Source organism: Hylobates moloch, unplaced genomic scaffold, assembly GCF_009828535.3.
Source record: "Hylobates moloch isolate HMO894 unplaced genomic scaffold, HMol_V3 SCAFFOLD_11, whole genome shotgun sequence".
NCBI classification, from domain to species: Eukaryota; Metazoa; Chordata; class Mammalia; order Primates; family Hylobatidae; genus Hylobates; species Hylobates moloch.
In genome coordinates, this window is record NW_026652286.1 from 39,109,031 (window position 1) to 39,133,212 (window position 24,182).

A 24,182-nucleotide genomic window follows, 5' to 3' on the forward strand; every position below is an offset into this window, starting at 1 on the left:
ATCAAAGGCTGTCCTGAGCCTCCAGCGAGCTCTAAGGTCCTGGGCCTGGGCTCAGGTGCTCTGTCTCTCTGTCTGCCCATCAGTACCCTCTCCAGCTGCTCCCACGCGGTGGTGGCCTTGCTCTACCCCTTCTCCTGGCAGCACACCTTCATTCCTGTCCTCCCGGCCTCCATGATTGACATCGTCTGCTGTCCCACCCCCTTCCTGGTTGGCCTGCTCTCCAGCTCCCTCCCCAAACTGAAGGAGCTGCCTGTGGAGGAGGTGGGCCACTGGGGGAACTAGCTGGGGGGAAGGGTGGAGGGGGAAGCAGGTGCTGGGATCCTACTTGTGGCCCCTCGGCCTCTTTACCAGGCTCTTATCCTTTCTCCCTGGGAGGTCTATCCCCGGCTGGAGTACTTCCTGTTATCTGACCCTGGGAACCTGGGAGGTCTGGAGGCCTGGCAGAGGGCATTGTGGGACTCATGCCCTGAGCCACTCTGCTAATGACTCCTTTTCTCAGGCGCTGATGGTGAATCTGGGATCTGACCGATTCATTCGACAGGTAAGAGGGTGGGTGCTTGCTAGAGTTGGGCTCCTGAGCACCCTGCACCATCACACACACTACTCAACCTTCACAACCTGTTTGTTGAGCTCTCTGGGTTCCATACTGCTCACAGACTAGTCAAGGTTGGGGAGAAGCTGGTCTTAGAATCCTTGACCTTAGCAGGGTCTGCCTTTCCAGTGACATCATGAGCTTCTAGAAGGCAGCATGGGAATTTGAAGAACAGGCCTGGGAGTCCACAGACTTGGCCACTGGACTTTGCCCCCTTTGAGCCACATGGTCTTAGGCCTCTAAATTCTTCTGAGCTCTAAAGCAGAGGTGGTGACAACACCTGCCTTGAAATGTTGCTGGGGGTTACACAAATAACTATAGATTGTTGTGTAACGTACAGGTTTGCAATCATTGTTGTCAACTACAAAAAGCATTTGTTAGTCATGGAAATCCTCCTGGCTCTCTACAAAGGAGCACAACCCAGTGCTGTCCCCTATGGAAATGTACTTATTGTCTGTTACACACCAATGACGGAGCTGAGGACTCCCTGGGTACCGGGCATAGTGATGTGGACACAGAAACAGAGTGTAGAGACGAAACAACAGTCTAACTTCATTCCTGAGACACAGGCTGGCCACAGTCTCCCTGCCCCAAGCCAACTGTGCCTCCTACCTGGAGCTGAAGATGGAGGAATTGGGGAGACCTAATCAGGAACCCCTGGCTGGTCCTGGTCACAAAGGCCAGTGAATGCCACACTGGCTCTACCACTTTTTTTTTTTTTTTTTTGGAGATAAGGTCTCACTGTCATCCAGGCTGGAGTGCAGTGGTACAGTCATGACACTGCAGCCTCAACCTCCCTGGGCTCAGGTAATCCTCCCCATGTCAGCCTCCTAAGTAGCTGGGAGTACAGGTGCATGCCACCATACTTGACTAATTGTTTTTTTGTGTGTGTTTTGCAGATAGAGGGACCTGCTAAGTTGCCCAGGCTGGTCTTGAACTCCCTCCTGGGCTCAAGCGATCCTCCCGCTCAGCCTCCCAAAGTGTTGGGATTACTGGCGTGAGCCACTGCACCTGACCCTCTACCACTTTTAATATCTGTAATCTTGGGCAAGTTTCTTAACCTTTCTGTGCTTCAGTTCCTCATCTTAAAATGAGGTTGATGACAGTTATGAGGGTTACTGGGAGAGATAAATGAGATTATCTACTCAAGCTCTTCTAACAGGTCTTAGCACATAGTAAGTGCTCAGTGTCAGCTATGATTGTCACTGTGCTTTCTTTCTCCTGCAGATGGACGACGAGGACACGTTGTTACCTAGGAAGTTACAGGCAGCTCTGGAGCAGGCTCTGGAGAGGAAGAATGAGCTGATCTCCCAGGACTCTGACAGCGACTCCGACGATGGTGAGAATAGTGCCCGGGCACGGTCAGCTCTGCTCCAGGCTCCCTCTGCTCTGGGTCAGGGCCCCATAGGGCCAGAACTCTGCCTCTGCGCAGCAAACCCTTTCTGGCTGATGAGGACCTTGGTCTCAGTCTAGCGTCTCTTCTACCCCAGGTAGTTCAGGAAGGAAAACCCAAAGACGTGGCAACCCCAAAGATACTTTCTGCTGACAGAAAACTAATTATTCCTCCTTCTGAGGCCTTGCCTCAAGCCATTGCAGGAGATGAAAGGCACTTCCTCTTCCTTGGAAGCCAGAAAAATCATTTAGGGTGAGGATATGACGAAAGTGGTGCTCTAGTTTCTACTTTAATTCATCCAGCAATTATGTTTCAACTTCCATGTTCAGAACATAGTTTCTGGCCTTCTGCAGCTTGTAGGCTAGTTACAAGGCCATGAGCACAAGAAAGCAAGCTTCCAGAGGCCGGGCGTGGTGGCTCACGCCTGTAATCCCAGCACTTTGGGAGGCCAAGGCAGGTGGATCACCTGAGGTCAGGAGTTCGAGACCAGTCTGGCTCACACGGTGAAACCCCATCTCTACTAAAAATACAAAAAATGCACCTGTAATCCCAGCTACTTGGAAGGCTGAGGCAGGAGAATTGCTTGAACCCGGGAGGCGGAGGTTGCAATGAGCCGAGATGGCGCCATTGCACTCTAACTTGGGCAACAAGAGTGAAATTCGGTCTCAAAAAGAGCTTCCAGAACAGAAGAGTGGTACTGGCTGGAAGTCTTGTTGGGGAGAGGAAGACTACACCAGGTGAAGATTGAGGAAGGCTTTGCAGGCTCTTCACCTGAACCTTCAAAGATTTTCTTTTCTCTTCCAGAATGTAATACCCTCAATGGGCTGGTGTCGGAGGTGTTTATCCGGTTCTTTGTGGAGACCATTGGGCACTACTCCCTCTTTCTGACACAGAGTGAGAAGGGAGAGAGGGCCTTTCAGCGAGAGGCCTTCCGCAAATCCGTGGCCTCCAAAAGCATCCGCCGCTTTCTTGAGGTTTTTATGGAGTCTCAGATGTTTGCTGGCTTCATCCAAGACAGGGAGCTAAGAAAGTGTCGGGCAAAGGGTAAGGCTTGGTTATCAGCTTTCTTCTCTAATTTTTTCACCCACAGCAGGGCCGAAGAACCAGGCACTATGATGGAAGCTCTTGGACATCAGCTAGGGCCAGGCCTCTTAACATCCCTTTACCTCTGTTAGAAACTTCCAAGGTAGCATTATTCTCCTCCTGTCACAGTAAATGCCTTCACAAGTCTGTGCACAAGCTAAGCCACATGGCTAGAGGTGGGACTCATCTCCACCTAGGAGCAGCATGCCATTGGTTACCCACCCCCTCCTCAAAGAGAAGGATAGGAGAAAGCCCTTCTATCCAGAGAAAAGGAGCAGACTGAGCAATTTCGGGGGTTCTGAGAACCCAGGGGTTGGGAATTCCCTTAGAGAGCATTGGGCCAGCTGTCGTAGGTTGGTGGCAATCTTCATTTAAGGCAGATGGTTATCTCGTTTTTTGCTATTTCATCAGCTCATTCTAGGGCTTTTTCATCTCATCACAATTTTTCTGTCTAACCTCAGGGTTAGTATTTCTTCTGTCCTCTAATACTATCCATTTAGTATAACAACTTTTTTGGAACAACATGGTAGAGTTGTCTGAAGGAAGCTAGAGATGTCCACTTGGGGCAGCTCTGAACCGAGAAGCAGCCTCCTCACCCTAGTGCAGCTTGGGAATGTGCATGGGGAGGCAGGATGGCAGCAGCAAACCCCGGCAAGATGTCACTAATGATTGCTTTGAGGAGCCAGCCTGAATTCTAGTAAGATGCTCCTGCAAATTATCATCCCAGATGTTTTCTTTCTCCTTTTTTGGCATCTGTGCTCCATGGTTCCCTTCATGTAGGCCTCTCCTTCCCTTCCTCCAATGACTGTTCTCTTCCCTGTGCCTGTTTCTTTTACCCAGGCCTTTTTGAGCAGCGAGTGGAGCAGTACTTAGAAGAACTCCCAGACACTGAGCAGAGTGGAATGAATAAGTTTCTCCGAGGTTTGGGTAAGTAGCCTTGTTACCGATGAGATAGTCGTTCAGCAAGAAGGAAGGGGCTGGGGGATTTGTGTCCCCAAATACTCTAAATCAATGTCAACATATGTTATACTGGGGCTGTAGACAGAACAGGATGTAGACATCCCATAGTGACTAGAAGGTTCTCAGCCAGAATTCCAAGGGCATTTTGCACAGTAGTGGTCCTTCAGTATCTGTGGGGGATTGGTTCCAGGATACCCAAGGATACCAAAATCCACAGATGCTCAAGTCCCTTCTATAAAATGGCATAGTATTTGCATATAACCTGTGCACATCTTCCCGTATACTTTAGATCATCTTTAGATTACTTATAATACCTAATATAATGTAAATTGTGTTATTTTATTTTATTTTATATTTTATTTATTTTATTTTATTTTAGAGGCAAGGTCTGGCTCTGTTACTCAGGCTGGAGTGTGGTGGTGCAATCCTAGCTCACTGCAACCTCAAACTTCTGGCCTCATGTGATCCTCCCTCCTCCACCTCCCGAGTAGCTGGGACTACAGGCATATGCCATTATACCTGGCTATTTGTAAAATTTGTTTTGTAGAGATGATGTCTTGCTGTGTTGCCAGGCTGGTCTCAAACTCCTGGGCTCAAGTAATACTCCCATATTGACCTCCCAAAGTGTTGGGATTACAGGCGTTAGCCACCGTGCCCAGCTGTAAATAGATATTATACTGTATTGTTTAGGGAATAATGACGAGAAAAAAAAAAAGTCTATATATGTTCAGTACAGACACCATCATCCATTTTCCCCCCAAATATTCTTGATCTCCAGTTGGTTGAATCTATAAACATGGAACCTATGGATGCAGAACTCATGGATACGGAGGGCAGGCTGTATTTACCATATTGCATTACAAAGAGGAATCCCAGGTTCCCACATACATCAGGTCTTTCTGTGTGCACTCCTTCCTGAGTGAATATGAAGGCCATTAGAGCCAGTGAGCTTTCCTCTAGACCATAACAGGTCTGCAGACACAGCAGTGCGAGTGCCCTTCCTGCAAAATGCACCCCTCCCTGCAGGGTGCTCAGCCCACCAGATCAGAGAATCATAGCATGTTTCTGTTTAAAGAGAAATTGAGACCAAAGAGGTTAAGTGGCTTGCCTAAAACCACACAGTGATTAATACCGGTGCCCTAATTAGAGCTCTCACGTGTTTTCACTACCCTGGATCAGATCACAGCTATAATCCAGTCTTCCTAATCCTTCCTTTCCCACTGACAGGGTTAGGGCTACAAGGAGGAGAGGGAGTGGAGGTTGGAAGGGATAACACTGAACATTCTCTCTCTTGTCCTCTCTGGCCCACAGGCAACAAAATGAAGTTTCTCCACAAGAAGAATTAAGCCCCCTTCTCAGTAGCAGAGTCCAGTGCCTTGCAGAGCCTGAAGCCTGGGGAGAAGGCCCAGCCTGGGACCCTCTGGGCTGCTGTGGCTCCTCTGCCCCCACAGATCCCATCCTCCAAGCCAGCCCACCTCTGCCTTCATCATATCCCAGGATACTGTTTGTAAATAATCTGCTGTAAGCTTTCTTAACTGTTTTTGTAACAAGCAAAGAGAATATGGTAAATATTTGTATATTCCCAAGGGGCCGGATGTTTTCCTGTCCTGCCAGAGCATGGATGAAGTTTTGCTGGGTGCTCGTGACTGGCCAGTTTTGTGCAGCTGACTGTCTCAGCGAAACCACTGATCTTCCCTGGAGGCCTTCGGCCTGCCGGCCTGCCTGAGGCCCCCGCTGCCAGTCTTGGGCCCTGGAGAGCAGATGCTGTCTTGTTATGTACAGGAGGACCTTTTAAAAAAATCAGGAGTTTCAATTTTTTTCTGGTAGTCCGCATACCCATACCCTCTGTTTTTGAAAGGCAAAGGCCAATCAGTCCCCATTTGTAGCATGGCACCAGGGTCTTAGGCCTAGTCCTCTCATTCCTCCCACCCTCCGAGATGGTCAGTGTGTCATGGGAAGCCCACCCCCAGCTCTGCCAGTGCTCTCTGGGCCTGGCTCCCAGTCAGTGGTGGCCACGATGCGGTACAGGGCATCCCTCCTTCCCATCTACGGGTGTTCTCAATAAACCATGTACAGTTGTTTGGGCCCAGAGCCTCATGTGTTCCTTGGCTTTGTTATCTAGTTCTCTCTTCTGGGAATGGGCTGGGACTGGCCATTCAGGGATGAAACACCATCACACACGGAACTGAATACTAGATTAAGGGGTTAGCTTCAGTGTGAGTCACTGACCTTCCCTGAAACGGAGTTCTCCAGCCTAAGTTGCATGACTGGTCTTAAGAGTTAGAAGATACCCAGTCATTGCAGTAGTTCAGCTTCTCTCAACTGTTCAGCCTGTGCTTAAGTGTTTCCAGTGATGGAAAGAATGCTCTGTGCCCTTTGGCCCCATTATTAGGTAAGTCTTAACATTTTCCTCTTCAGCCTGAGGCCCCTAAGATGTCATTGAGTGTCCTGACATTGGTAGAGTAAAACCCAGCTAGTGCCAACCCAGGCTTGGGCATAGCCCTGACCTACTCCCTGTGACTCTTCCATGTCACTCTGTGAATTGTTTTTTCATTGGAACCCTAGGTTTTCATACAGAAAGTGCTGCTACATTCCATGGAAGAGGAAGGAGAGAAGCAAGGTGGGAAATAAGGATGGTTTAGGCTTTTCACCCACCAAGGCCTTGGGAGAGCAGAGACTTTGCAAACTCCCAAGTGAGGCATTAAGCTGCAACCGTTTTCTTTGGTATTGTGTTTGGGTCTGACAGGATTTGAACTATGAGTAAAGTTTTCCTGTCCTTCCACCCTTGTTGAGAGATGATCCCATCCTAAGTTTCCTTGCCCTCTTCCTTCTCCCCATCTCCACTGAGGCCTGCGCAGGCCCCAACCTGTCCATGGTTTGGGCCTGCTGTCAGCCTCACAGAATAAAGTGGAGGGTTTGTCTTCTGGGAAGGCAAAGTCATTTTCTGGCTCTGCCATTTGCCAGGACTAGGACAGAGACTGAAGCCTCTTGAGTCTTCAGTTCAGATCAAGAGAAAAGACAAGGATTACAACCAGAAGACTCAGAGTGGGATGTAGTTCCCTCCAGAACTCGTCGCTCTTAACTCAGCCTGGGCTTAGGACAGTCATAGAACCAGATTCCTTAATAAGAAAAATACAGGCCGGGCGTGGTGGTTCACGCCTGTAATCCCAGCACTTTGAGAGGCCAAGGCGGGTGGATCACGAGGTCAGGAGTTCAAGACCAGCCTGGCCAACATGGTGAAGCCTGGTCTCTACTAAAGATACAAAAAATTCGCCAGGTGTGGTGGTCCGTGCCTGTAATCCCAGCTACTGGGAGACTGAGGCAGGAGAATCGCTTGAACCCGGGAGGCAGAGGTTGCAGTGAGCCAAGATCGCGCCATTGCACTCCAGCCTGGGCGCAGGGCGAGACTCCATCTCAGAAAAAAAACAAAAACAAACAAACAAAAAAACCAGATTTAATTCCTAAAAGGTACATGCGCTCTCTCTCTCCCTTCCTCCCCTATTCTCCTCCACCCCTCCTTTTCAGTGTGGCTCCGAAGAACCTTTAGACATGTGATCTGATCACAAGATGTGTATGTGTAAATTTTTTTTAAATTTGCATTAATGGGGTCTCACTATGTTGCCCAGACTAGTCTCGAACTCCTGGGCTCAAACAGTCCTCCTAAAGTGCTGGGAATACAGGCATGAGCCACCATGTCCAGCCTTATTCATAAATTTTGCCACTTTTATGTATCTTTAAAATATAGTATGCCCTTGCGTGCATACCAGAGCGGTATATGTCTCCCCGCTACTGTGGCTGCAGCTTTGGTCCCAATCCAGAAAATCAGTACTGGCATGTAATGGCTTAGAATAGGCTGCAAGGGCCCATAGAGTGATTGCCATGGCCAAGGCACAGCAGCCTTACGGAGAAAGGAGGGTGTGGACAGTGGGCCTGGCTTGAGGTTTACAAAAAATATTCAGGGCTTCTTTCCATGTTCTTTCACATGATCTCAGGGCTTCTTTCCACGTTCTTTCACATGATCTCTGGACCTCTAAACCAATGATTTTCAACCCTATCAGATCCAACAGTTTTTTTTAATAGCAAATACTTTAATTCCCTCCTTCACTACCCTGAAATGAAATGTAAAGATAATATAAGCTACCGAAATATACCTTAACTGTGATATAAAAGGGGAGAAATAAAACAAATATTTTGTTATAATATTCAAATATGTAAATGCTTGTGTACAGCTGTACTAGAAGAGATAATCAGATGCCTACACTGTACACAGAATTACCATGAATGCAACAGCTACATATGCAGATGGAGAAAAGTGTTGTATCAGCAACTCAGATCCTACTGAGTAGTTATTGGTGAGTTTTCTGAAATGAACAATTTTTGGTAACGTTCTGAACAAAACAGAGTATGAGCTTCCCCTGATTTAAACATTAGTTAGAATCCTAGGAAACAGAAGTATTTGAAAACTGCAAAAACAAAAAACAAACCAACTTTTGGGTTATGTGTAAATGAAGTTAGATTTTTCTTTGTTGTGTAGGACCAGCTCATCCATTCCAAGATATTTAGCATCCCTGGTCCCTTCCCCTCCATGATTGTGACAACAAAAATGCTCCAGCATGGCCAGGTGTGGTGGCTCATGCTTATAATACCAGCACTTTGGGAGGCCAAGGCAGGAGGATCATTTGAGCTCAGGAGTTTGAGACCAGCCTGGGCAACATAGTAAAGACCTCATTTCTATTAATTAAACAAACAAACAAACCACTGTTTCCAAAACACTCCTGTAAAAGATGGTACTGTGGCCATTGAGAGGAAGTGTCCTTAAACGGTGGCTTTCTGACAACACTGGGGCAGTTGCTCAGGGATAATGGTGCTATCTCCTCTACCAGGGAAGTCCCCTCACCTATAGGAGTGTCAGCTCTCCTCTATTCTGTAAGTTCTTTTAATGCAGGGCAGGCCGCTTCATTACACGGTTCTAAATGCTCTGATAAACTGTAGTCTTGAAATAAGTATTCTGGGCTTTTTAAAAAGCAATATTTTGAAGAATTGGCCCTTAAACAGCATTAGTCAAACTCTGGTTCCCATTGGAATCTGTGGAATTAGGGCCCATCTTAGTCCATTTTGTGTTGCTATAACAGAATACCTGGGACTGGGTAATTGATAAAGAAAAAAGACTTATTTGGCTTATGGTTCTGATGGCTGAAAAGTTGAAGATTGGGCAGCAATACCTGGGGAGGGCCTCAGGCTCTTTCAGCTCACTGCAGAAAGCAGAAGGGGAGCTGGGCGTGTGCAAAGAGATCGGGTAGTAAGAGAGGAAGCAAGAGAGAAGCCAGACGCCTTTTAAACAACCTGCTCTCCATTCCCAGCAGAGTGAGAACTCACTTACTCCCACAGGAGAACATTAATCTATTTGTGAGAGATCTACCTCCATGATCCAAACACCTCCCAATAGGCTCCACCTTCCAACACTGCCATACTGCCGGCCAAGTTTCAAACCACATCCAAACCATAGCACGACCCAAGAAAATAAGTGTGATTAGTCACAGCTCAGTTACATTTTTGTTAAAACATCTTTTCACATGTACACTTATAACCTACTTTGTACACAAACTAGGTTATTTGAAACAACGTAGAGTGGGAATGAGAGGAAAATAAAAATTGGGATGTAAAATAGAGCCAGGAATTAAATATACGCTTTAACCTATATTCTTGCTAGGGGAGCTACACAAAATACGTTTCTAGAGCCAGATGATGTGGTATGCATTCCAAAATAAATTTATTTGCCTGTGGAGGTGGGGGTGTAATTTAAAAGGCCATGAAAACTCTCGAAAGAGAAAATACTACTTTTCAGCAATGGCAAGTTCTGGTATTTTTTTTTCTCAAGATACTTTTGCTCCATTTATATTGCCTCTCAATATGAAAATATGCATTGGATTGAAAAACTGCACCAAAACATACTTCGTCTCCCTCATTTCCCTAAGCTCCTAAGAGGAAATTCCTTTTATGTTCTTCCAGAATACTGCCATCCGTGTACAAGCACTTTCTTTTTTAGCCCAAAGTGCCCTTGAATGTCGCTGACGCTCACTACCTTTTAGACAATTGAGACAAATTCTGGAGGTTCCCATCTTGAAGATTTACGTAAAGGCCACGCCTACTGTTCTTCAACGCGCCCTAAACGGGGCTCGAAGTGCGGCGAGGTTGGCCATTCCTCCGCTTGGAATGGGACCCACGGCCGCCCAGGGACTAGGGGTGGAGTTGAACATCCCGCCGCCCTTGCCGGAAGTGGCCAAGCGAGGCCTGTCTCCGCCGAGCTTCTTCCGGTCTGGGACGCGGGGGAGTCATCGTCTCCGGAAGTAGAAGCTACTCACCGGAAGCGGTTCTCAGGGGCCGAGGTAAGACCCAAGCTCCGGTCTGTGTTGTGAGGACGCCACTGAGGTCGGGTCGTGCTGACTGATGAAGGCGGCCGATGGAGCCACCAGGCGGGCGCTGCACAGCTTCCGCCCGCGCTTCCGACTTGCAGTCCGTCCCTGGGCTGTCTGCTCTTGGGCTAGTTAGCCGCTAAGTAGGGTCTAGTAGTACATTTATTTTGACTGAAAGCTCGCCTGATTTAGCTGCCTTTGATGAGCACTGCTTGTGCAAATTATGTGGCAGACATTTGTCATAAAATCAAGTTGCACCTGCAGCTCCCAAGTTTGAACGTAACTATATTTAAGGCATATATACATCAGACCAGAAATTATATCCTTTGCAATTCAAGCTTTAGCCAGGCACTAGAGATCGCCAGTATGAGCCTCCATGAACACAGCAGGCTATTCAAAGCTTGGCAGTCATGAAAATATTTTAGTAAATGCAGGTTCAAGAAAGCACTGGAATCGGCGGACTTAGGGCTCAAAACTATTTTCGTCTGTTCCTCATCACATAAAAGTTTTTAGAACTGTTACTAGCTGTAGCTTCTGGTGAGTGAACAAGCCAGCAACGAAATTAGTGTTTCTTTCCCAGGCCAGGGGATCGGATGGCCTAACAAGGAACTCCTGGGGAAAAAGGCAGCCATTAAGGGACTAGGGATCCTTCCCCCAAAACTTTACTTCCTTCCATGCCTTATCATTTTGTGGTCGGCCCACTACAACTCAGTCTCCAAGTCCCGTCCATTATGCCGTCTGAATCGTACCTTTTCCATACTCACTCCCATTTTCTTGGTTCTGCCTTCAGCCTCCCATTGTAGCCATCCTTTACAGCCCGGCCAGAGTAATCTCTCTCCACCATAGCACTTCCCGTTTGCCTAACCTTCCCAAACCAGTTTCCTGAACCAGTATTCCCTCTGCTTGGACCAATTTCCCACTGACAATCACATGAAGGCCAATTGACTCCATCTGCTTCCATAATAGCTTGCACTTAAGTTCCTAAGTCAAACACAAGAATTAAGTGCATGGGCCGGGCGCGGTGGCTCATGCCTGTAATCCCAGCACTTTGGGAGGCTGAGGCGGGCGGATCACGAAGTCAGGAGATCGAGACCATCCTGGCTAACACATTGAAACACCGTCTCTACTAAAAATACAAAAAATTAGCCGGGCGCGGTGGCGGGCACCTGTAGTCCCAGCTACTTGGGAGGCTGAGGCAGGCGTGAATGGCGTGAACATGGGAGGCAGAGCTTGCAGTGATCTGGGATCGTGCCACTGCACTCCAGCCTGGGCGACAGAGCAAGACTCCGTCTCAAACAAAACAAAAAATTTAGTGCATGGTTTCCATTTTAATCTACACAATCCTAAGGTAGGCACTTTCACCTAAATTTTAAAGATGAGGAAATTGGGACTAAAAGTCACACAGGTATTGGGTGAAGACCAAATATTGAGTCTTTTCATTCATCATTAACTACTGACCACTTATTGTGGGATCCTTGGATTCAGGTTCCGTATTAAAAGTCCTCTATGGGCCCTAATGGAGAGCCCTTACCTTTTTTTGGGACAGAGTTTCACTCTTGTTGCCCAAGCTGGAGTGCAATGGCACCACTCTCGGCTCACCACTACCTCTGCCCCCTGGAGATTCTCCTGGCTGAGCCTCCAAAGTAGCTGGGATTACAGGCATGTGCCACCACGCCTGGCTAATTTTGCGTATTTAGTAGAGACAAGGTTTCTCCAGGTTGGTCAGGCTGGTCTGGAGAGCCCTTATTTCTAACTTTCTCCAGCACAAAAGATGCAGGCCAAATGATAAATTTGTTTAAAATTGTCCAGCTGAATTAACATTTCACTACTTGTAATTCTATCCTATTCTTATGTAAGCCAATTTAGTGTTTCTCTATGCCTTATATTTGATCCCCAACATCCTCTAAAGGTTGTCCTGACAGATGTGTCCCATAGACAACCATGGTTCTCGGCTTATGCATATTATGACCCCACAGTGCACTAAGGAAACCTCCACTAACTAAAACCCAGGAGTCTAAGTGCCATCTTATTTGTCTAGAGTTTTAGACTGTATTATTTTGGGTCAAAAAAAGCTCAAAATCACAGGAAGAACCATAAAACTGTAGCAAATTATAATTTACCCTAACATCTATGAGGATCTTATTTGTAAACATGAATTGGTCACCATGTTTTCCAACAGCAAGAGACACAAATCCTAGAAAAACTTATTTCAATTTCCAGCCTTCAGGATTTCCAAATTTTCTCAAGATACATTTCAGACTAGAAGAAAAATTAACAATTTCAAACCCACTTTGACATACAGAAAAGCCCTGGCATACTGAAATTTCAGATTGCTGGACCCCCATCTCGAGATTTTGATTCGTCACATTCTGGATGTAACAAGAATTTGGATCAAGATTAAGGAGCCATGGCCGGGCGCAGTGGCTCACACTATAATCCCAGAACTTTTGGAGGCCGAGGTGGGCAGATCACTTGCAGTTAGGAGTTAGAGACCATCATGGCCAACATGGTGAAACCCCATCTCTACTGAAAATACAAAAATTAGCTGGGCATGGTGGCGGGCGCCTGTAATCCCAGTCAGGAAGCTGAGGCAGGAGAATCGCTTGAACCTGGGAGGCGGAGGCTGCAGTGAGCCGAGATGGTGCCACTGCACTCCAGCCTGGCAAGACTCCGTTTAAAAAAAAAAAAAAAAAAAAATTAGGGGGCCACGTGGAAAAACCTTGGGCTGTCCTGAAGGACCACCTCATTCCTATCACACTGCCCCTCTCTTTAGAATGTGACCCATCAAAATGGAATCTTTCCTTTTGAGCCCCATTGAACAATTAGGGTACATTCTCTCATTCTCTGTAAAAATTCAGAGTACAATACATGCAGGCCTTTCAGTGATCAACAGGTATTATTCTGACTTTATAAACAGAAATGTTTAACTGGCCAACGTCTGTGTTGGTCTTATGTTTACCATATACTTTCTGAGGGAAGTCAGCAGAGGAGCCCATGTCTTCATACCCTAAGTACTAGAACCTGGGCTCCCAATGCACACAGATGTAGAGATGCCACTGAAGAACCTACACTCACACCACAAGGAAAAAGTAGTTAGCATTTAATGAAACTCCCTCCATGTGGCTTCAAGCCACCAGGACACAGGCCCCCCCAACACTCTTAATCTTCTCCTCAGCTCTTCTGCTGAAGAATTTGGCCTTCACGATGACAGGCTGCTTTGGGAGCTTTCCCTTTCCCAGAACTTTGTAGTAGCCCTAGAAGAACAGAGAAAAAAGTTTACAATACACTATAGTAGGTACCAACTGTGTGATGGGCATGAGGAAAGACTGCCAACCCACTTTCTAAATCCCTAGGCAGGGTATATATGTTTCTGATCTGGGCACTAACGGGGGCACCGACTGCCCCCACCAGTGAATCAAGACCAGTAGATTATCTTCGAGTACTCTAGCACACCAGGACAAGAGTTGTGTCAGGATGTGACTCTAGTCTCGGCAAAGCATAAGCCTCCTCCTGCTCAAATACCCCCTGCTAAGCAAAAGAAGACAACCACCTTCCTGACCACCAGAACTACTCAATGGACATTAAATAGGCTGCGAAGTGAATTTAAAGCATCCCTAGGGTTCTGGCCTCTTAACACTACCTCCATATTCATGACAGTTAAGACTGACACAGGGACCAGAACCCCCGCAAGGACAGACATAACACATCTGTTTTGGGGGAAAATCTCCTCAGATAATGTACGGCACTGAGTATCAATGGAACATATTAGGATTCTATTATCTGGGGAACATGAAGGGCCAAGAGCTGGGAGCTGTGCTTGATGAAAACCAGCTATAGTTCAAGCACGAAATGTAAACCTGATACAACCTGGGCAGTGACAGTAGGCACTGCTACGGATAGGGAACTACCTATGATAATTCTACCACAGGAAGAATATCAATGTCTGGTAGGTAACTGGGAAGTACAGGTTATATAAGTGGATTAGATTAAGCCAGAGTTTTGTAAGGGAAGGTATGGAAGTATAGAAAAACATCCAATTAACTTACCGATCGCACCACATCAATGATGGGAGCAGCCCCAGTCTTGTTTTTAGCAGCATTCACCCGTGTCTGTTCACTGACCAAAGTCCACAATTTGTCAAGGTTGACAGTTGGACAGAAGCTCTGGTTCCTCTTTAAGTGGTAATGCTTCATACCAACTTTCCCAAAGTAGCCTGGGTGGCTAGGAAGAGATAACCACCACCTTCATACACACTCCAATTAAGATGCTATGTTTATCATCTTTATAGTTACCTCCCCCTATTACAGTGTAAATTATTCACTGGTGTAGAGCAGTGTCAGGCACATGATACATCTGCTGACTTAAACAACTGTTTTAAAAACCACCAAAGACTATCATGAGGAAAAGGCTATCCTTATTTCCTGGAACCAGGATAAACCACCGACAATGTCAGAGGCAGGGCGGAGACTAAAATTCAAGTCACATAACAGCACCCTATGGAAAATCTCCATACTCCTATAATAATCTTCCAAATAGCAAAAATTTATCATCCACTACTTTGTGGGTAGGTGAATGTGAAGCATGTCTCTAACCTGGTGACTGACTGTGCCATAAGGCCCACAGCCAGTGAATAAGGTCAGCAGTTACTCTCCGAGGACTCTAGCACACTCAGGCAATAGCTGATACCCAAGCGTGACTCTAGCCTCGATGACAGGTTCTCAGTTCACACCAAGTGTTAACTTGGTAAAAAACAGCAATAGGCAAGGCTTGCTTCTAAACTTTTTATTTAAGCCAGCCCTCTTTCTGCCCCTACCTCCCAAGCTGTGTCAATAAAAGCAGTCCAAGGACACTTACTATTTGTCGAAGTTGATCCGGTGGTGATGCAGACCACCAGCATTACCGCGGCCTCCGGGATGCTTCCGGTGCTTGCCTACAGGAATACAAAGCTACATGGGGCCGGTGTGATGGCTCATGCCTGTAATCCCAGCACTTTAGGAGGACGAAGCGGGTGGATCACCTGAGGTCAGGAGTTCGAGACCAGCCTGGCCAACACGGAGAAACCCCCGACTCCACTAAAAATAGAAAAAGAATTAGCCGGGCGTCGTGGCGCACACCTGTAATACCAGCTACTCGGGAGGCTGAGGCAAGAGAATCGCTTGAGCCCGGGAGGCAGGGGTTGCAGTGAGCCGAGATTTCGCCGCTGCACTCCAGCCTGGGCGACAATGATCAGTCTCACAAAAAAAAAAAAAAAAAAAGCTACATGCACCACAGCCTTCTCATGCGTCTCAATACTTCCTCGCACAAAAGCAGAGTGTTTCCCCAGACTTCTGTGTCCCGCTTACCCTGTTCCCACCCTACCGATGCCCGTTTTCAGCAATGCGATTACTTTAGGATTCCGGGTGAAACATCTTTTCAGGTTCCACATCACAGCATTCCCACAGTACTCCATGTCTTCAACTAACCCAATACCGTGCCTGTTCAATTCCTATTACCCCACTGATGTGAAATTCCTTATAACTGGAATACTAGAGGATCCTCAGAAAAAAATCAACAGCTGTCGAACTTGACCACAAAAAGGTCTTATTCTAACCCACTTATAGGCTATCGATCTCCAGACTAGCTAAGCACCCGAAGAGAGCCCAAGGCCCACCCCTAGGGGAAGCCGGCACTTACCTATGCGGCCGTGGCCGTGGCTCACGTGGCCCCGAAGTTTCCGGGTCTTCCTCAGTCTGGATGGCTGTGTGGAAAAAGCTTGGTGGTAAGGCCTAAGGAATTAGGGGCAGGGGGCGATGCCTGCCAGCTGAGATGGTTCTGTAAGCCTGTGGGTCAAAGACCTAACTTCTGGAGAGTTCGGGAAAGTTGAGGGTACCGATCGGCTCAGGGCCGTGAGGTCTCACCACGGTAGCGCCGGGGCCCGCGTGTCCCAGAGATCCGAACCACGGACCTAATACACGGCTCCGGGAGCCCCGCCCCGGGCCCGCGCCGGCCACCGTGCCCTGCAGGCGGCCATGCGCAGCCTGGAAGCCCCGACCATGGTAGGGAGTGGATGACTAGGGGCAATGGGAATAGAGCTTGGGGTCTCCGCCGGCAAGGAAGAGGAGGCAAGAAACGAAACACCTACCATGTTGGCAGCCCAGACGAAAAAGGAAGGCCTTCGCCAAGTCTCGCGAGGTATCGGGCGCGGGGGGCGGGGCAAAATGCCTCACTTCCGGTCACAGAGGCCGGGCTTCGGGCGGGGCCTCTTGGTCTCGCGGGATTGCGCGTTTGCTAGTCGCTTCCTGTTTTTGGGGGTGGTGATCCCCCTCACGGAGTGTCCTGGTGGCGGTGAACGGTCTCGGTGAGGCTCGTTGTGCTAGGCTCGGAGGGCGAGAACTGTTGAAGAATCGGGGCTAGGTGTGCTGTACTGCACGTCGCCCGTGCTTGCTTGAGCCAGGCCGTTTTCTGGCGCCTTGGCCAGGGAACCTCCTAAGCCGACCCTAAGGGCCTCGGTGTCTGAGCTCCTCACCAAATGCGCCAGCCCTGAGCCGCCCCGCGCGCCTCCACAGTTCTTAGTGGTCTGCTCGGGGCTGGTGATAGTGGCTACTGGTTTGTCTCCCGGCCGCAGTGCGGAACCGCGAGGCCCTGTTTAATCCTCAGTGTGCCCACCTGGTGTCTCGCTCGGTTTCCTGAAGCTCGGGTGGCTCCCGAAATGCCTCCTCCCGCTCTCACACTTCTGAGTGGGCACTCCGGCTTCCTTTCTCTTTTGCCCTTCTGCTATCATTTGGTTGTCGTCTCAAGTTTGAGCAACTTAATTCAGGGACTTAGATGCCTGGTTGCTTTATGGTCCTTTTACTGCAGATGTTGTAAATACTTTTTCTAAATGTCACATTTAGGCCAGGCGCGGTGGCTCACACCTGTAGTCCCAGCACTTTGGGAGGTAGAGGTGGGAGGATTGCTTGAGGCGAGTAGTTCAACACCAGCCTGGGCAACATAGTGAGACCCTCGTCTCCACATACAAAAGTAAATAAGTAAAAATAAATGCTATTTTTGAATTTTCTCCAGAATCTACATAACGCGCCTGTGACCCTTTCCTGGACACAATGCAGACAGTTGCTCGCTTTCCCACCTGTACCACCACACGATCTAGTATAACCCTTATGTAATTTATTGACCTACGTTTGTCTTCCCTACTAGACCTAATTCCTTATGTGGTCAAGGACTGTTTTCTTTTATCCACACTCAACTAGTGATTGGTGAGTGAATAAATGAACTTACCCTCACCTCCCTGTCTTCACTAATAGCAGCATGTCTTCGCTCTTAAGTCAGTTCCTTCAACCAGTGTTCAAGATCCCATCCCCTTGCTAGTCTGTTAATAGATCCCATGGGAAAAATGAAACAAATTTTTAAAATCCCATCCCCTCAGTTATTCTCTGTGTATGTGTGAGCATGTATTTATTTTTCTTTGTCTTACCCCCTTCAGCTAAAATATATTTTCGCTAAAATATCCAAAATTCTGGCCGGGTGTGGTGGCTCACGTCTGTAATCCCAGCACTTTGGAAGGCCGAGGTGGGCGGATCACGAGGTCAGGAGATCGAGACCATCCTGGCTAACACGGTCAAACCCCGCCTCTACTAAAAATACAAAAAATTAGCCGGGCGTGGTGGCGGGCGCCCGTAATCCCAGCTACTCTGGAGGCTGAGGCAGGAGAATGGCGTGAACCCGGAAGGCGGAGCTTGTAGTGAGCCGAGATAGCCCCCACTGCACTGCAGCCTGGGCAACTGAACGAGACTCCGTCTCAAAAAAAAAAAAAAAAAAAATCCAAAATTCTCCCATGTCCTTGCCCTTTCCTTTACAGCCAAGCTTCCCAAAAGAGTAGTCTACAAATCCTGCCCATTTGCACCTTCCCATCCATTGTTCACTGCAGTCTAGCTCACAGCCTGTGACTTCAGTGAAATTGCTCTTACTAATGTCGTTAATGAACCGATTGCCAAATTGGACTCTTCCTATCCTTCATATCACTTGTTCTTTCTGTTGTACTTTAATCTGTTGGCGTCTTTTTCTAGAAAAAGTCTTGCCTTCCTCCTACTCTGGTCACTTATCAGTCTTCTTTTCAGGTTCTTCCAGCATTGTCTACCACTTAAATGTTGATGTTCCTCAGCCTTCTGTCCTTGTCCTTATCTTTTCACAGTAGATGGTCTTCTTGGGTGGCTTCAATTCACATCCTTATTGCTGAGCTCCACACCCATATGATCACTTAATTACTGGTTGGTATTCCTTGGACATTCTACAAAGTAAACATATCCAAAGAACTCAATCTTCACTGCTCACTGGTGCCTTCTCCTTTATTCTCTATCTTGGTGAGTGGCACCATTGTCCACCTAGATAATGAAAATTGTCCCCACTGTCTACTACACTGTCAGCCTATCCTTTTGTTTCTGTATCTCTCCAATGTGCTTCCTCTGTTTAAGCCTTAGTGCCCCTGCCTTCATTCAGGCCCTCATCATATCTCTTAACTGGAGTTTACACCACCTTCCTTTGTTCACTCTGCCTGCATTCTAACCCTCCTCCAATTTCTGTATCCTTCACACCTCCACCAGGTTAGTATTCCGAAAACATGACTTTCTTTCTTTTACTTACTTGATCAAAAAGTTCAATAGCTCCTATGACCAACAGAATATAGCCCACTTGCCTTTCCAACCTTACCTCAGCCTCTCCCTTACACAAGCTTTCTGCTGCAGCCATGCCTGATATATCCCATTTGCATTTTTGCCTTTGCTCATGCTGTTTCCCATCCCGGAGTGCCCATCCTCTTCCTGACCACATGTCCTGAATCTTCCTCAACCTTTAAGGCCCACTTTATATTCTGCTTCTTCCCAGAACAGTTCAGTCCACAAGGATAACAACCAACATTTTCAGAGCACTTGGCAATTTACAAAATACATCTGCCTGAAGGTACAGCACTACCAGCCTCATTTTACGTGTGTGAAAACTGAAGCACAGAAGAATTGGGTGACTTGTCAGAGGCTGCATAGGTGGTCAGATACAGAGCCTGGGCCTAGCCTTTAGTCTTCTCTCTCCAGATCCCCTGCTTTTACCTCAGTGACCAGTCCCTCTCTGACCTCACAGCATTATGGTCTTCATCCCTCCATCAACCTTAATCACATACTGCATGTGACCAGCAGGAAGAGGGGTCTTAAGAGTAGGAGGCGAGATCAAAGAAGACATCATCGTCTATTTGACATCAAAACTGGCCAGTAAGTGCACAAGAAATGAGCTGGGTTACCTGGAACCTAACCTTGGGAAGATGATCTGTCAATGGAGGTAAGCTGGGCAGGGCCTTGGGAATGAAAGGGAACCATCAGGGGTATTAGAGCTGGGGCCTACAATAAGGACCACCACTGCAAGGGGTTGAGGTAGGGTTCTGGGTGCTAAGACACTCCTGGATAGTTTGCCAGGTTCCTTGGTTATACAGGAGCTATGTTCTGTCCCTCAGGCCACCTGGCTGAACAGAAGGCCTCCCAGAGTGGACCCAGCACTCCCCGTTGGGTTCTGTGCTCACCTAACATTCTTCTCATCAATGGCTTGATCTGGTTGTAGAGGGAGTACCCTGGGTAGTTGTCTGGCTCAAACCAGTTTTCTATCCAGCTCCCTCTCCTTCAAAAGGCAATCACATGACTTAAACACACAGCTCATGTGGGGTTTGTTCAGTATGTGTCACTTTTCCTAGGTCGACAGAGGTCTGAGAGAGCAGACAAAGCTGAGTTCTCTGTCTGCAAAGTGGAGTAGCAGCCAGATATTTGGCATTAGGGGACCTGTCCCTCCCAACTAGGCACATGGGACATGACCTTTGGCCATGACTCCTGAGGGGTGTCCTTTTCTGCGACATCTCTTCTGAAGTATAGCATGGCTTTGTGACATCTCAGGCATCTGGGCTTCCTCAGAGTGTGAGGGCCTCAGAAAATACCTCAGAAATGAACGGAAGAGATGATACCAGGCAGCAGCCTGGTGAGGCAGGCAAGTGTGCTGATTTTTTGCTGCCCCAGGCCTCTCTCCAGGTGGCCTTGGGAACACATCATCACCCTGAAGAAGGCTCTGGTGATCCCTCTTCCTTTCTCTCCTCGCTGGGTTCCTGAATTCGACATCAGTCCTTCAGATAGCAGCAACATCCTGGATGGATCCAGCTCTGTTTTCTTGCTCTCCATCTTTAGATGTGGACATTTGGAAATATTATGTTCATTTTCTTTTTTAAGTAGAGCACTGTTAATCAAGATGGGAAGAAGCAGTGTTTCTGCTTTTTTTCCAAGTGAGAATTAGACAAAAACTCAGAAATCCCAATTTACTTCAGAAAGACTTGAAAATTGTACATAATAGACAGTACAACAGTAAAGAAAATTCTGAAAAAAATATAAGTATAAGCAACTCAAATCATTCCACCCTACGATGCCATTTTCTTTTCTGAGTATTACCTTTCAACCCTTGTATACATGGAGACATAGCTGTCTGCAAAGTTAATGATCATAGTATACAAATCCTTTTGTATTCTTTTTATTTAATACCATGGCAGTTTTTCGTATCACTACCCAGTCTTCAGGATTATTTTTAACAGCTGAAGAATAATTTATTTTCAGCATGTACTATCATTTATTAAGCCACTTTCTTTTGTATTTTGTTTTTTAAAAAAATTCTTATTGTGTTCTTTGCTGTTAGAGACAATGATGGAATGAGCATTTGTATATAATTTTTTCTTCTCCTGTTGAATAACTTGTCTAGGATAAATTCCCAGGAGTGAGACTGCTGGATTATATGGTATGAACATTTTTGTGATTCATTTTATGTTACTATGTATTTTTTCCAAAAGGATCGTACCAATTTATTCACCAGCAATATGTACAGTTTCCAGTTTCATTTTAACCTCCCTAGCCTTGGGGGTTTTTGTTTGCCTTTATTGGTAGTTTTTGATATATGGCATTTAGGGGAAATCCATAGGATCAAGCGGGGTTTTCTTCAGCACAAAGTAAAAATAATCTAATTGGAAGATTAGGAATTTTTAGGAGTCTTTCTTTCCTGTGTTGGATAGATTGTTCTACATGGCAATTATATTCCTAAAGCTTTGTTGGAAACTAGGGTGGAAAACCTTGCTGCTATTAAACTCAGAGTAACAAAACGTGAAAAGAGAAATTCTAGAGTCTTTGAGAACAGTTTAGACAATAGCAGAAAAAAAGGAGTTACATATTTGGGTTTTAATTTAATTTCAGAGGATAAAATGAATGGAAAGAACACAGAAAGTTGGGTTCATTTCCTAGTTCTGTTTTTGTTGTTGTTGTTGTTTTTAAAGATAAGGTCTTGTATGTTGCCCAGGCTGGTCTCAAACTGCTAGCCTCAAGCAGCCCTCCTACCTCGACCTCCCAAAGCACTGGGATTACAGGCATTATCATCACGCCCAGCCTCCTAGTTCTGTTTTTACTAACTGAATTATATTGAACAAATAGCATGTTCTCTTTGAATCTGTTTTCTTGTCTGTATAATGAAAAAATAATGAGATTCATTCATTCCTTTTATAAATATTAATTGAGTGCGTACTATGTTACTACGCTAGGTGCCAGGCAAGTGAAGGGCAGGTACAATTGTGAACAAAAGTCCTTCCCTAAGACTATGTCTAAGACATACATTAAACAAGCAAACAAATAATATATCACATATAACACAGCCTAGGAAACAGTAGGTACTCTCATTACCTACTATTTCTCCCTCACGTTTTCTCCCTAAAATGAGTGTTATTTTTATAATTTGTTCTGTACCCCTCATGCAAACAATCTTTGAAATTCTTATTCCCAATGTGATGTGGAATGACTTGTTGCATCGTTCCTTAGCAAGGTTAAGGTACTCCAGTAAATATTTTCCTTTTCTTAGATATAGATGTGGTAAGATGTTAAAAGGAGGTGGTTTGTGGCAAGGCAGTGTTTTAAAATTTAACTTTTTGTCAACATTTTAAAATGTAAATAAAAATAAGAATTTCTTGGGTTTTGGAAAACTAAGATTTGGAGACATTAGACCCACATTCTTTTAAGTAAAGCACTTTATTCATATAGATTGCCCAGCCCCTGTAGGCATTTGAATTTACTACCTTGGCTTAAGTACAGTCTTCCAAACTCTGTCCCCTCCACTCATCTAGGTCAGGGGAGATAAGAAGGAGAGGGAAGAACCAAGTTATGATGAAAGCAGCCATAAGGAAGGGGGCAGAAATGGGGTCATTTGACCCTTCCTCGTCTCAAATCAGAAACTCATTGTGTGGATGTGCCTTTAAATTAACCATTTACTTTCATGGAGTTACTTCAATTGCTCTTCTAAGACATAAATGAGATGCCTGTTTCTTTATATTCTTACCCTGTGTAGTACTTGCTGGTGGTGGAAAACCATGCTACCTCCCTGAGTTCCCAGGATTGTGATGCAAGGTCTAATGCAGTAGTTCTCCAAGTGTGGTCTGTAGACCCTATGGGGTGGGGGGTCCCTGAGACCATTTCAGGGAGTCCACAGGTCAAACAATTTTAATAATAAAGCTAACGTGTTATTTGATCTTTTCACTGGGTTGACATTTGCACTGATGGTGCCAAAGCAATGTTGTATAAAACTGCTGATGTTTTGGGCACCAAACCGGAACAAAACCTTATATTCTTTACCGCTAGGCATCTGCTGGTTAAAAAAAAAAAAGGAAGTTTACCTTAAGAATGTCCATACATGATGAAGTGGTAACAATTTTTATTAAATTTCAATCCTTAAATTCTTAAGTACTTTTTTAGATTTCTTTTTGATGTTCTGTGTGAAGAAAAAGTATTCCTGCTACATATCAAAGTGAGAAACTGTGCTTGTGCTATTGAGTTGCAAGTTAAACTGGCCTTTTAAAAAATGAAACATCATGGATGGTGTGGTGGCTCATACCTGTAATCTTTGGGAGGCCGAGGCGGGTGGATCAGGAGGTCTGGAGACTGAGACCATCCTGGCCAACATGGTGAAACCCCGTCTCTACTAAAAATACAAAAATTAGCTGGGCATGGTGGTGTGTGCCTGTAATCCCAGCTACTTGGGAGGCTGAGGCAGGAGAATCGCTTGAACCAGGAAGTCGGAGGTTGCAGTGAACCAAGATCACGCCACTGCACTCCAGCCTGATGACAGAGCGAGACTCTGTCTCAAAAATAAATAAATAAATAAATAATAATTAAAAAAATAAAAAATGAAACATCAGTATTACACGAAAGAACAACTGGCAGGCTGGGCACGGTGGCTTATGCCTGTAATCCCAGCACTTTGGGAGGCCAAGGCGGGTGGATCACCTGAGGTCGGGAGTTTGAGATCACCCTGACCAACATGAAGAAACCCTGTCTCTACTAAAAATACAAAATTAGCTGGGTGTGGTGGTGCATGCTTATAATCCCAGCTGCTCGGGAGGCTGAAGCAGGAGAATCACTTGAACCTGGGAGGTGGAGGTTGCTGTGAGCCAAGATCACGCCATTGTACTCCAGCCTGGGTAACGAGCAAAACTCCATCTAAAAAAAAAAAAAAAAGAATAACTGGCAGACACACTGTGGTTATTCAGGCTTGGGAATTTGTCAGATATTTTCTCAAAAGTGAAATGACAGTATTTGTTGCCAATGATAAAATTCAAGCGTTCAAGCAGAAGTTAGAATTCTGGTAGTTTTTGCTGCCTCCATGAGTTTGGCAGCTTCTCAATGCTTAAAGAAATTTCTGATGAGATTCGAGGTGATTC

At 46.2% G+C, this 24,182-nt stretch overlaps 3 protein-coding genes and 2 non-coding genes across 11 annotated transcripts in view; 2 read left to right on the top strand and 3 right to left on the bottom strand.

Moving 5' to 3' along the window:
• The window catches only part of DENND2B (DENN domain containing 2B), a 180,453-nt gene extending 174,339 nt beyond the window's left edge, over positions 1–6,114 (top strand). For all 7 annotated transcript variants that reach the window (XM_058446361.1, XM_058446359.1, XM_032166664.2 and 4 more), the window contains 6 exons: positions 84–261; positions 500–541; positions 1,820–1,931; positions 2,790–3,029; positions 3,909–3,995; positions 5,340–6,114. In XM_058446361.1, the coding sequence (XP_058302344.1) occupies positions 84–261; positions 500–541; positions 1,820–1,931; positions 2,790–3,029; positions 3,909–3,995; positions 5,340–5,374 (694 nt within the window). In that variant the 3' untranslated portion in view covers positions 5,375–6,114. The remainder of the gene's footprint in view (positions 1–83; positions 262–499; positions 542–1,819; positions 1,932–2,789; positions 3,030–3,908; positions 3,996–5,339) is intronic.
• A 7,412-nt stretch (positions 6,115–13,526) lies between these two features.
• Positions 13,527–16,582, bottom strand: RPL27A (ribosomal protein L27a). Its single transcript, XM_032166669.2, has 5 exons — positions 16,563–16,582; positions 16,115–16,178; positions 15,296–15,371; positions 14,488–14,662; positions 13,527–13,695 (listed from the first exon to the last, which is right to left on the bottom strand). Exons 1-5 carry the CDS (start codon positions 16,563–16,565, stop codon positions 13,567–13,569), a joined length of 447 nt encoding a protein of 148 aa, XP_032022560.1. The 5' UTR covers positions 16,566–16,582; the 3' UTR covers positions 13,527–13,566.
• LOC116477547 (small nucleolar RNA SNORA3/SNORA45 family) lies at positions 13,804–13,934 on the bottom strand. Its single transcript, XR_004250513.1, has one exon. It is a non-coding gene; the product is annotated as a small nucleolar RNA SNORA3/SNORA45 family (small nucleolar RNA).
• On the bottom strand, positions 15,021–15,150 carry LOC116477548 (small nucleolar RNA SNORA3/SNORA45 family). The gene has a single exon (XR_004250514.1). It is a non-coding gene; the product is annotated as a small nucleolar RNA SNORA3/SNORA45 family (small nucleolar RNA).
• Positions 16,583–16,717: 135 nt separating the features above from the next.
• Positions 16,718–24,182, top strand: part of LOC116476134 (tripartite motif-containing protein 66-like) — a 43,974-nt gene continuing 36,509 nt past the window's right edge. Inside the window, exons 1-2 of the mRNA XM_032165858.2 lie at positions 16,718–16,778; positions 19,547–19,741. The gene's annotated coding sequence lies outside the window, so the exon portion shown is untranslated. The remainder of the gene's footprint in view (positions 16,779–19,546; positions 19,742–24,182) is intronic.

Bases quoted from the DNA above. Each gene is read 5' to 3' on its own strand.
- RPL27A (XM_032166669.2), bottom strand. The intron at 14,663-15,295 runs GTAAGTGTCCTT...ATCTCTTCCTAG, and splicing joins CGGATCAACTTCGACAAATA to CCACCCAGGCTACTTTGGGA. The intron at 13,696-14,487 runs GTAAGTTAATTG...CTGTTCTTCTAG, and splicing joins TCATTGATGTGGTGCGATCG to GGCTACTACAAAGTTCTGGG.